The sequence below is a fragment of the Macrobrachium nipponense genome, chromosome 48 (genome assembly GCF_015104395.2).
Source record: "Macrobrachium nipponense isolate FS-2020 chromosome 48, ASM1510439v2, whole genome shotgun sequence".
In the NCBI taxonomy this organism is placed as follows: Eukaryota; Metazoa; Arthropoda; class Malacostraca; order Decapoda; family Palaemonidae; genus Macrobrachium; species Macrobrachium nipponense.
Window position 1 is genome coordinate 20,440,583 of NC_087223.1, and position 12,828 is coordinate 20,453,410.

Sequence of the window (12,828 nt, forward strand, 5' to 3'; positions counted from 1 at the left end):
CCTATGTGTTTTTTTCATACCTCTGAATAATTTTAGTTTAAGATATTCGATTCATTGATTTGTAATTTGTCAGTCTAAGTATCAGTTTTAAAAGTTGGAGCACTGAATAATAATAATAACAACAATAATAACAATACTTATTTCCCTTTCAGTTTCAATACCAACCTGGTTTCCTTCCAACCACAGCAGTGACCTTGATTAGCGCCACGCCCCTTTTTTTCGAACCAATCAATCTATCAGTCCCTTCAGGGTCACTTCACCTCTTTCAAACCATCTCCTCATCAACGCCATTAAAGGCATCCTAGATGCTTAATTCAACCAGGCACTGTTGTTGCTGATGCTTTAATAACAGATTCATCAAGCAGATCTCTCGACAGATTGTCTATCACAAGGGGACTTGTGTTCGCAGCTTCAGACAGGTACACAGGGAAACGTGTTGGGGCAGTATATCTGGGCTTGCAGCAGGCTATAATCAAGCTCTTAGGCAGGCCTCTCTCTCTCTCTCTCTCTCTCTCTCTCTCTCTCTCTCTCTCTCTCTCTCTCTCTCATTTCTTCTTCGCCTGAACATGTACGGCTTAGAAACACGACGGTTGCGAGGACACCTAATAGAAGCATTCAAAATACTGAAAGGCAAAACAACAAAAGTAGACAGTAACCTATTTACATTAAACGAAAACCAGACAGGAAATAATTGATGGAGACTAGAGCTGAAGAGATACAACACATCCCACTGTGAGAACGTCTTCACATACAAGATATGTGACACTTGGAATAAACTACCACCAGAAGTTGTAAACAACAACAGTGTGAAAGAGTTTAAAAGAAAGTTAGACAAAATCATTAGAAGGACACTGTGAATGCACAGTAAAACCTGCTCCTACATAAAATAAGTGAGCACACGATGTCTCCTCTTGGGATGGACTAACAAGTCTTTGAGACATCCTAATCTTTGCAACTCCTTGTAAATCTTATTCTTCTCGTTCAGTGAATTCCAGCGAGTAGCCAAACTCAAGCAGAATAGAACCTCTGTGAAAATAGAAAAATATTTGTCTGTAAAGCCTCAAACTAACCAAAAAAATAAAGTTCCAAACTTAGAAAAAAGCATTTTTATTGATAAATTCCGAAATCTGGAAGGTTTTGTGTAACACGAGAAGCATAAAAAAACCTGAGAGGGGACAGATCTCTGCTTAACTGCAGAGTACAACTCAGCTAGCCACCTCATTCAGTGGTTTCCCTTTTGCCCATAAGCCTTCTCGGCTGGAGATTCAAAGAAAGGAAGTAGAAATCCACGAAGAAGAAGAAGACATTTTCCAAGCAAGGACATCCTAAAGTAAATACAACTTAGAATGATTACTCTTTCAAGTCGAACTCCTTCTCTCTCCCTCACCTGACGTAAGGATCGCAGGCGTTGGTCGACCCAAACGTTCGAGACGGCAAGTTCTTGATCCTGAGGAGTCCCACCTGAAGCTTCTCCGTGTTGCTGTGGTAGTGGAGGGTCAGGAATACCCGACCCAGATGCCCGGGAGGGTAGGTGCCAGGGTCGTCCAAGTGGTCGGGGATCCTGTAGAGCTCGGGGTTCAGTGTGCCCAAGCTGTAGCCTGTAAGGAACCAACCAGGTTTTCATTTGGGATTTATTAAGATATTTTTTGTTTTATGATAGACGGGACATTAAAACTGTCTGTATTGGATGGTAAATTATCTGTAAACTAACTTTCATAACATTTTGTAACAGAAGGATAGATTCTCGATACTGTTATCAAATATTTTCCTGTTTCTGCTTAGTACTTATAATATCAATATCAAGGTTACTTACATAAAAACCATTAACTGTTTGCCTTGTTTACAGGTCTTGACAGAAATCAAACTGACAAGTGTTTAACTGCTTTGAGTCAATGGAAAACACAAAGACAATGATTTTTTTAAAAACCACTAAGGAAATGAAACTCTGTCGTTTGGGCGTATTCTCTCGCGAGTTGAGTAATGCCACAGTGAATGAATAGACATTTATAAGTGGCGGTGAATTAAGGAGAATGATTTCACTTTTCGGCCCAATTGTGTTTGTCGTGTTAACGTTTTGCTACCAAAAATAAGCAAGTTTTAACGTATGAAAAACCTATTTCTTGGTAGTCGCTGTCTCGTCCTCGAGGCGTTACCTTTAGATGGTCTAACCAGTTGGGGCTCTGGTTAGACGATGGAAAGGTAACTCCTTGAGGATGAGACAGCGACTACACTAACAAAAATGATAAGTCTTAGCGTTCAGGTTCGAAAAGGATTTTCGTCGGAAGACATTTAAAAACTAAAGTTAAAGGTGTAGTAGAAAAATTGACATCTGCACTGTCTCTTCACATTCAAAATGAATCAGTAAAACAAATAAAACAATATAGTAGTATGGAAACATATAATATTGAAGCCTTAACTTTTAAAGGCTGTCTGTGTATTGTATATTGAGATTTTACATGAAGACGTTGGACCCCACAGTCAAAATGAAAAAGCGTATAGCACGAACTTCACATTTCCTCAAAGCTGAAACGTTCCAGCAGTACAAAATAAACATGCCTGTCCATTAAGGTGATGACTCACACCCACACACAAATCTGTCACAAACGTTTGCCTACTTGGTGTGTGAAGTTTAGAATTGAGGTATCAGAAAACGACCTAGTGGGACTCTGGCATTAAAAATATCTTGGCTCTCTTTGAAAACGAAGGTCTACGATTATAGAGTATATCAAGTGGCACTTGACACTCAAAATGAAGAAGAGAAATGGGACACACACACACACACACACAGGGTATTTTCATTAAAGTGATAGGTTAATTCCTAATTGCACACTCAAAAAACAGATATTTGTTGATGCTGTACACAATGCAGTAAGGGTTTATAGCACGAGTCTTAGAGAACCTTTGGTGACATGGCACAAAAAGTAAAGTTAGTTTTATGACCGTCAGTGCCACGGCACAGAGAATGCAGTAAGCTGTATGGCTGCTACTTAGGTGTGGTCACAGTCTTCTGACACAGAGAATACAGTAAGCTGTATGGGGTATTCACAGTCTTCTGGTACAAAAAATGGAGAAAGTCATTTGGCTGTTGGTCCCAAGGAACAGAAAATGGGAAAAGCTTGTGGTTGTTGGTGCCAAAGAAAAAAGTTAGCTGAATGCCACTGGTGTAAGGACAGAGAAAAAGAAAAATAGGGGACCAGTGGTTAAGGCCAGTCAGCCGTGTCAAAGGTCGAATAATGAAACCATCAACGGGGTCATGGATCAGAAAAAGGAGGTAGGTGTACAATCATCAATGTCAATGGACAAAAAAAAAAACTGATGGCTGTCAGTGTAAACACAGAAAATGGAGTCAGTTTTATGATGACTGCTGTCAAGGAATGGGACATCAAGACAGGTCATATTCTGGAATGCCCCAGTTCACTCTTAGCTCAAGAAAAGGGTCATTGCTCTGAAACAGCTTTTTAGACAAATCCCTGGGTATTCCACAGCAAAATGATTAAATATTAGTTTGTTGTGCTTGGGACACGGATTTAACTAGATATGAAAGTCACAAAAATATTTATAAAATGGGGGGACAGATATATAGGGGAAAAAAATCACCAAATTTGGACACATGAACACCCCTATTCTCACCTTGGTTGGCAGTTGACCCATCTAGAGTATGGATTGCCATGCAAGATGAACTTCTCTTGTACTTCATATAAACTGCACGAACCAAAAAAAAAATAACCTCTGCTTCATTAATGAGGGTAATGAGAATGTCATTTATGTGGTGAATAGGTGATAAAGTTACATATTAAAATCAGTTATTTAATTTAATAAAATAAAGATGATATTACACATATTTCCACCAACAAGCAGTGTCTGCAGTGAGATGCGACCTCTCCAAATGGAATCCACAATTCCCAACTCTTGACATATTTACAACCTGACCTGCATTAGTCTTCTGCAGTCATGCAACCCATATATATTGCATTTAATATAAACTCCAATAAACTACACCTGTTGAAACCTAATACTGAATACCTATGTATCACATTCCTTGAACAGACGCAGTAGCTTTTGAGGCCACTTTCAGAAAAATACTCGTGCTATTGCAGGTGGTAACATTATAAGTGTTGACATACTATTATTATTATTATTATTATTATTATTATTATTATTATTATTGTATTATTGATGTATGCTGGAAACAGACCTTCTTTCAAACAAGTTTTATTAAGAATAATGGCAGAATTCACAGAATTGATTTTATACAATAATCTTTCAATTCTCCTTATGATTTGTCTTTCTGGCACGCTGGTATTATGAAGCAGCTGTCCAATATTCATCGTGCTGTAGGTCGTCAACGGGATTTCGGGCTGGTGTTATCAAAGGCAAACTGGTTATCAGGGACAGGCTGGGGTCATCAACAGGTATGCAGGTGTGTTTCGTAGGTCAGGAACAGGCCGTAGTCGTCAGGGGGGTCTATCCAGTAGTCCTTGTTTTTTCTTCTTTTCTGGTTTTCTAAAGGCGTCTACATGTTTCGGCCACCTCGTTTGGCCATCTTCGGGACGGGATCGCTGAGTGCAATGGCCTGTGTCGGATGGATCATGGATGCACGCTATTGCATTCGGGTGTTTTGAAGAGATGGGTACCTCACTTTTCATTGGGCAATACCTATGACGTCACGAGCGATGTCATCAGGGGGCCGGTTGCTGGTTGGCTGTCCTCTTCGTGGGCGGAGCCTCATCTTTGTTGGTGATGGTGGAGGCCCCCTCGAAGGGCGTGCTACCAGATCGTCCTCAGGGCGAGAGCTTGAGCTTCGATCACCCTCAGAGTTACTAGGGACGTCCTCAGGATGAGAGCTAATGCTTCTATCATCCTCAGGAGCCCTCTGGTGCGATGGTCGTTGTGGGGCGTCGTCTTCTGCTCTCCTGAAACCGGTGGGGAGGAGGAAGGTCTCCTGTGTGACGTTCAAACTGGGCTTCTCCCTCCCGATGTGCAGCGAAGGAGCAATATTTAATCATGCAAGGACTCCACATAATAAAAGAATCCGCCGCAGCGACATCGTCGGTAACTTCGAGGTTATCGACCAAGCACCCGATCTACGTCGTTTGCGAATCTTAGAAGCGCTGTGAATTCTACCATTATTTTTAATAAGAATATTATTATTATTATTACTATTATTATTATTATTATTATTATTATTATTATTATTATTATTATTATTATTATTATTATTATTATTGTTATTATTATTATTATTATTATTATTATTATTATTATTATTATTATTATTATTAGTTGACAATAGAACTTATCATATTAAAGTGATAAATAAGGAAACAATACGAGAATTATCTGATAAGTAAATAACAAATAAATACAACGAACATAAAGTAATGAAGGTACAATATAGTGATGTGATGTGATGTGTGTGTGTGTGTGTGTGTGTGTGTGTGTTGGAGGGTTGGGGAAGGGCCCAGTAATTACAGGGAAGGGCATCAGAATTCACCTGAGAGCTCGAGTTTCACAGAATAAAGCAAACCACAAAGAACACAAACAGAGGTCAAAGGTCAAAGAAAAATAAAAATAAAAATTTACGTGAAAGTCTCAGCAATGTGGGAATAGTTGCATTGACAGACACAGGAATTTTATGCAAAAAAATAATAATAATAATAATAAATAAAAAAAACTACTTTGCCACTGTGATTCTGAAAGCGAAGAAACCAGTGGGACTGGCATCCCAATATATACCCTTTTCTTACCCACGTTCGAAGGAGGGGAAGAATAATACTTTGTGATAACTGCAAGGCATTTTCATTGTCGAAGAGGAATGACGACAATGGATGAAATTCTTGGGGCTATGAAAAACAGAAAAAAAAAGCTGCTCAAGGCAAGAAAGAGACAATAGGCAATATTAGGAAGATCAAATAGCCGATATTTATGAAGAATATGGTTAAGGAGATCGGTAGATACAGAAAAATGAAAGATAGAGGAGAGGACGGAGAATAATATGAATATGGTAACGAGAAGAGGCATAACAGTCATACAGGAGAGAGAGAGAGAGAGAGAGAGAGAGAGAGAGAGAGAGAGAGAGAGAATGATGTTGAAATGAAGAGCAGTGCGTTGAATGTTAAAGGGACTATGTTGAAAGACATATGAAACGATTAGATAGAAATATGACGGATATGGAGAACTTCTCTAGGATAATGGAGAGTCCTTCAAGGAGAGAATGAATATCCTGCACCATCTTATAAGTGACTGCTCTCAAAATGTGGGTTCAAAAACGGGCCATTAATGTACTCAAGGAAAGAGTTTTGATGCTGTATTTCAGGTCCACGGGAGAACTACTAAGAACTAAGGTCCTGAGGTGATTATGTACCGGAAATGCACCGGAATTAAAATACAGGACTGTAAATTGATCACAGAAGGAGAGATATTATAATAAAGATTAAAGATTGTAAGGATATATGCCCCTCAATGCTCTTAGTTACTCCATTCATCAAGGAGATGTCAAATAAGATTTAGGAATAAGAATCTAAAATATGAAAAAAAAATGGTGCCTAGCCCCGGGACAAGCACAGAATACCAGAGCAGGACACCAAAGGGATATCAGCCATAATTTTTTTTGAGCAGTTGTCGCCTGCTGGGTGTTACTAGGCTGTTGCAAATCGCAAATGAAGAAAAGCTGTGAAAATAATACAAAAAAGGTCGCCTCTCAAGTTAGTTGATTTTACTTTGCAAACTCGGAATATTTTCTCGCTGCTATGAATTCTTACAGTCTATGTACCCACAAGCTCCTAACCTCTCTAAGAACTGGACAACGCCGTACCTAAAGTTTAAACACTGGTCAAAGCGTTGCCACAGTTATCCTAAATTAAAGCAGCGGATGAAAATAATATCAAATAAAAGTGTTTATAAAGCAGCGTAAACAATATCAAAAGCAACAATAATCACAGCAGGCTCAAGTGATACCTAAAACTGACATAACAACGGTTATCTTTCACCTGTATATAATCCCCTGATGCAACACTCGAAGCAGACACACACCGACCCCAAATTGTAGCAGCGATCAAACCCTTACCTTGCAGCGAGCGCCTTCGTAGGTCGGTGATGGAGCTCCTACGGTTGTCCGTAGCGTTCGCCTGAGTCCCTGTGGTGTCCAGGGATCCCAGAGAAGCCAAGGAAGAAGAGGAAGGTGACGCGAAGTCCTGCGTTGACGAGGACCCGCTGCTTCCGCCACTTGCTGAAATACAGAAGAGAGGTTTTTAATTGCTATCTTTTATATACTTTTTTAATTCACATACCAAGGACACACGACGAAAACTGAAACATAATATCGATAAGGTTAGAAGCATCGTCATTCACTTAGCTGATGGACGATAATTACGACTCAATCATTCAACTAATCTTAGTCTTTCTGAAGGACAAACTCCACTGGAACTTTCTGTCATCTTTTCTGAGATATCAAGGCAAACGAACTTAAGTGAGCTATTTGCACACGGCTCTTCCTTCATGACTGCTTATGTATCGGAGGTTAATTTTAGCTTTTATTTTTAATCTAATCCCTTTTTATATCTCTTTTCGTTGACAACGTAGTGTCTGCTCTATCCACCGTATATGGTGGAGTTCCCAACGGTAAAGTTCTCTCACTCATTTTGTTTCTTTGTTTGTTTTTCAGTGACCTTTTAAAATCTACTTTTAATCATGAAGAAGCTTGAGAAAATGAATTTATCAGTAAAATAATAATAATAATAATAATAATAATTAATTAAAATTAATAATAATAATAATAATAATAATAATAAATAATAATAATAATAATAATTAAAAAATAATATAAAATAATAAAAACTAATAATAAAAAATAATGATAAATAATAATAACACCATCAGCTTCCTCAAAAATACAATGCGCAACTGGAATACAATACTTACAAGCTCTGGAATAAGACTAGTAGAGGTTAATATCAGGATAGGGATCTTCCAGGGCGACTCACTGTCCCCACTACTCTTCGTAGTAGCCATGATTCCCATGACAAAAGTACTACAGAAGATGGATGCCGGGTACCAACTCAAGAAAAGAGGCAACAGAATCAACCATCTGATGTTCATGGACGACATCAAGCTGTATGGTAAAAGCATCAAGGAAATAGATACCCTAATCCAGACTGTAAGGATTGTATCTAGGGACATCGGATGGAGTTTGTTTGGAATAGAAAAATGCGCCTTAGTCAACATACATAAAGGCAAAGGTAACGAGAACTGAAGGGATAAGCTACCAGATGGGGAGCAACATCAAACACATAGATGAGACAGGATACAAATACCTGGGAATAATGGAAGGAGGGAATATAAAACACCAAGAGATGAAGGACACGATCAGGAAAGAATATATGCAGAGACTCAAGGCGATACTCAAGTCAAAACTCAACGCCGGAAATAATATAAAAGCCATAAACACATGGGCAGTGCCAGTAATCAGATACAGCGCAGGAATAGTCGAATGGACGAAGGCAGAACTCCGCACCATAGATCAGAAAACCAGGAAACATATGACAATACACAAAGCACTACACCCAAGAGCAAATACGGACAGACTATACATAACACGAAAGGAAGGAGGGAGAGGACTACTAAGTATAGAGGACTGCTGTCAACATCGAAAACAGAGCACTGGGGCAATATCTGAAAACCAGTGAAGACGAGTGGCTAAAGAGTTGCATGGGAAGAAGGACTAATAAAAAGTAAGATGAAGACCCAGAAATATACAGAGACAGGAGAATGACAAACAGAACAGAGGACTGGCACAACAAACCAATGCACGGACAATACATGTGACAGACTAAAGGACTAGCCAGCGATGACACATGGCAATGGCTACAGAGGGGAGAGCTAAAGAAGGAAACTGAAGGAATGACAACAGCGGCACAAGATCAGGCCCTAAGAACCAGATATATTCAAAGAACGATAGACGGAAATAACATCTCTCCCATATGTAGGAAGTGCAATACGAAAAATGAAACCATAAACCACATAGCAAGCGAATGAACGGCACTTGCACAGAACCACCAGTACAAAAAGAGCATGATTCAGTGGGCAAAAGCCCTCCACTGGAGCCTGTGCAAGAAAACATCAGCATATCTTGCAGTAATAAGTGGTAAGAGCACCAACCAGAGGGAGTGATAGAAAACGATCAGGCAAAGATCCTCTGGGACTATGGTATCAGAACGGATAGGGTGATACGTGCAAATAGACCAGACGTGACGTTGATTGGAAAGTCAAGAAGAAAGTATCACTCATTGATGTCGCAATACCATGGGACACCAGAGTTGAAGAGAAAGAGAGGGAAAAAATGGATAAGTATCAAGATCTGAAAATAGAAATAAAAGGATATGGGATATGCCAGTGGAAATCGTACCCATAATCATAGGAGCACTAGGCACGATCCCAAGATCCCTGAAAGGAATCTAGAAAAACTAGAGGCCTGAAGTAGCTCCAGGACTGATGCAGAAGAGTGTGATCCTAGAAACGGCGCACATAGTAAGAAAAGTGATGGACTCTTAAGGAGGCAGGATGCAACCCGGAACCCCACACTATAAATACCACCCAGTCGAATTGGAGGACTGTGTAGAGCAAAAAAAAAAAAAAAAAAAAAAAAACTAATAATAATAATAATAATAATAAACTTTGACAGCAGGCACACCAAAATTGCAATCAAGTTGCACAATACAACGTTCCAAACCGTCCCATAAGTGCTCTCTGAAACTAACTGCAATTTCAACCCTTAATCATATGAACAATTAACAATCAAATTAGTTTGAGACCTCACAATAGCAGAAGCATAATTGTCTTAATGATAATAGGGACATTCGTCCATACTTCATAATTCTTCTCATAGATGGCGTGGAAGAAGATATGAATTTAAGCCTTACGGTTCTTATCAAGTCTTCTGGGATCTGGGATGAGGTTGCAAGCCCCATACCTCTTCTGTGATACTCCACACCCGCCTCACTACCAGGTACGGAATCTCAACTCATCACGCAGATATTATACTTCTTCTCTAGACTTTGATAATGAAGGAATTAGACAGTTTTGGAGAGAGAGGGACTTCCAGGCTTCCATGACGATGGTACCATGATGGCGGGATCGATAGTTTACGAAGTTACGAAGTATCTTTCTCACAGGGTGGAAATAATTTTGTGGTTTTCAGTTCAGTGTTGAGTAATGACCACTGAACGGTTTACTTTTATATTTTTTTGGCAGTGCACTTTGAAATGAATATCATTTTATTATTTATTATATTATTATTATTATTATTATTATTTTTTTTTTTTTTTTTTTTTTTTTTTTTTTTTTTTTTTTTTGATTTTTTTTTTTTTTTTTTTTTTTTTTTTTTTTTTTTTTTTTTTTTTTTGCTCTATCACAGTCCTTCAATTCGACTGGGTGGTATTTATAGTGTGGGATTCCGGGTTGCATCCTGCCATCCTTAGGAGTCCATCACTTTTCTTACTATGTGTGCCGTTTCTAGGATCCACACTCTTCTGCATGAGGCCCGGAGCTACTTCAGCCTCTAGTTTTTCCAGATTCCTTTTCAGGGATCTTGGGATCGTGCCTAGTGCTCCTATGATTATGGGTACGATTTTCCACACTGGCATATCCCATATCCTTCTTATTTCTATTTTCAGATCTTGATACTTATCCATTTTTTCCCTCTCTTTCTCTTCAACTCGGTGGTGTCCCATGGTATTGCGACATCAATGAGTGATACTTTCTTCTTGACTTTGTCAATCAACGTCACGTCTGGTCTGTTTGCACGTATCACCCTATCCGTTCTGATACCATAGTCCCAGAGGATCTTTGCCTGATCGTTTGTTTTCTATCACTCCCTCAGGTTGGTGCTCGTACACTTATTACTGCAAGGTAGCTGATGTTTCTTGCACAGGCTCCAGTGGAGGGCTTTGGGCTTTTGCCACTGAATCATGCCTCTTTTTGTACTGGTTCTGTGGCAAGTGCCGGGCATTCACTTGCTATGTGGTTTATGGTTTCATTTTTCGTATTGCACTTCCTACATAATGGAGAGATGTTATTTCCGTCTATCATACTTTGAACATATCTGGTTCTTAGGGCCTGATCTTGTGCCGCTGTTATCATTCCTTCAGTTTCCTTCTTTAGCTCTCCCCTCTGTAGCCATTGCCAATTGTCATCGCTGGACTAGTTCTTTAGTCTGTCTCATGTATGTCCGTGCATTGGTTTGTTGTGCCAGTCCTCTGTTCTTTCTGTCTTTCTCCTGTCTCTGTATATTTCTGGGTCTTCATCTACTTTTTATTAGTCCTTCTTCCCATGCACTCTTTAGCCACTCGTCTTCACTGTTTTCAGATATTGCCCCAGTGCTCTGTTTTCGATGTTGACGCAGTCCTCTATACTTAGAGTCCTCTCCCTCCTTCCTTTCGTGTTATGTATAGTCTGTCCGTATTTGCTCTTGGGTGTAGTGCTTTGTGTATTGTCATTTGTTTCCTGGTTTTCTGATCTATTGCTGCGGAGTTCTGCCTTCGTCCATCCCACTATTCCTGCGCTGTATCTGATTTACTGGCACTGCCCCATGTGTTTATGGCTTTTATCATATTTCCGGCGTTGAGTTTTGACGTTGAGTATCGCCTTGAGTCTCCTGCAATATATTCTTTCCTGATCGTGTCCTTCATCCTCTGGCTGGTTGTTTTATATCTCCTCCTTCCATTATTCCCAGGTATTTGTATCCTGTCTCATCTATGTGTTTTTTTTGATGTTGCTCCCATCTGGTAGCTTTTATCCTTCAGTTCTCGTTACTTTGCCTTTTTGTATGTTGACTAAGGCGCATTTTTCTATTCCAAACTCCATCCTGATGTCTCCAGATACAATCCTTACAGTCTGGATTAGGGTATCTATTTCCTTGATGCTCTTAACCATACAGCTTGATGTCGTCCATGAACATCAGATGGTTGATTTTGTTGCCTCTCTTTTTGAGTGGTACCCGGCATCCATCTTCTGTAGTACTTTGTCATGGGAATCATGGCTACTACGAAGAGTAGTGGGGACAGTGAGTCGCCCTGGAAGATCCCTCTCCTGATATTAACCTCTGCTAGTCTTTTTCCAGAGCTTGTAAGTATTGTATTCCAGTTGCGCATTGTATTTTTAGAGGAAAGCTGATGGTATTTTCCTCTGCCCCATATATTTACAGGCATTCTATTAGCCATGTGTGTGGTATCATGTCGAAGGCTTTCTTATAGTCTATCCATGCCATGCTTAGGTTGGTTTTCCTCCTTCCTACTGTTCTTCATTACCATTTTGTCTATCAGGAGCTGGTCTTTTGTGCCCCTACACTCCTTCTGCAGCCTTTTCTGTGGTGGGGGATGGTGTTTGTCTCCTCTAGGTAGTTGTATAGCCTTTCACTGATGATACCTGTTAGTAAACTTCCACATTATTGGTAGGCAGGTGATAGGCCTGTAGTTACTGGCTATATTTCCCTTACTCTTGTCTTTTTGTACTAAGGATGTTCTTCCTGTGGTCATCCATTTGGGTGCTTGGTGATTTGAGATACAATGCTGGAGTTGTTCTGCTATTCGTGGGTGTAGGGCCTTGAAGTTTTTGAGCCAGTATCCAGGTGGATTCATCTGGGACCTGGGGCTTTCCAGTTTGGCATTTTCTTAGTTGGTGTCTGACTGTGTCTGTCGTGATGTCTGTGAATCTTTGTTTTATTCTCCCTGTTTCTTCTTCCTTGACTTCCTGGAGCCATGTTGCTGTTGTTGTGTGATACCGGATTGCTCCATATGTTTTCCCAGAGTCTCTTACTTGATTCGGCTTCAGGAT

General features: G+C 39.8%; 1 protein-coding gene across 6 annotated transcripts in view; it reads right to left on the reverse strand.

Moving 5' to 3' along the window:
* Positions 1-12,828, reverse strand: part of LOC135205111 (synaptotagmin-15-like) — a 281,770-nt gene that overhangs the window by 9,663 nt on the left and 259,279 nt on the right. For 4 of the 6 annotated variants that reach the window (XM_064235452.1, XM_064235450.1, XM_064235451.1 and 1 more), the window contains 3 exons: positions 7,067-7,228; positions 3,631-3,702; positions 1,388-1,598 (listed from right to left, as the gene is read on the reverse strand). In XM_064235452.1, coding sequence (XP_064091522.1) covers positions 1,388-1,598; positions 3,631-3,702; positions 7,067-7,228 — 445 coding nt within the window. The remainder of the gene's footprint in view (positions 1-1,387; positions 1,599-3,630; positions 3,703-7,066; positions 7,229-12,828) is intronic. The other 2 variants (XM_064235455.1, XM_064235454.1) reach the window with 1 other exon arrangement.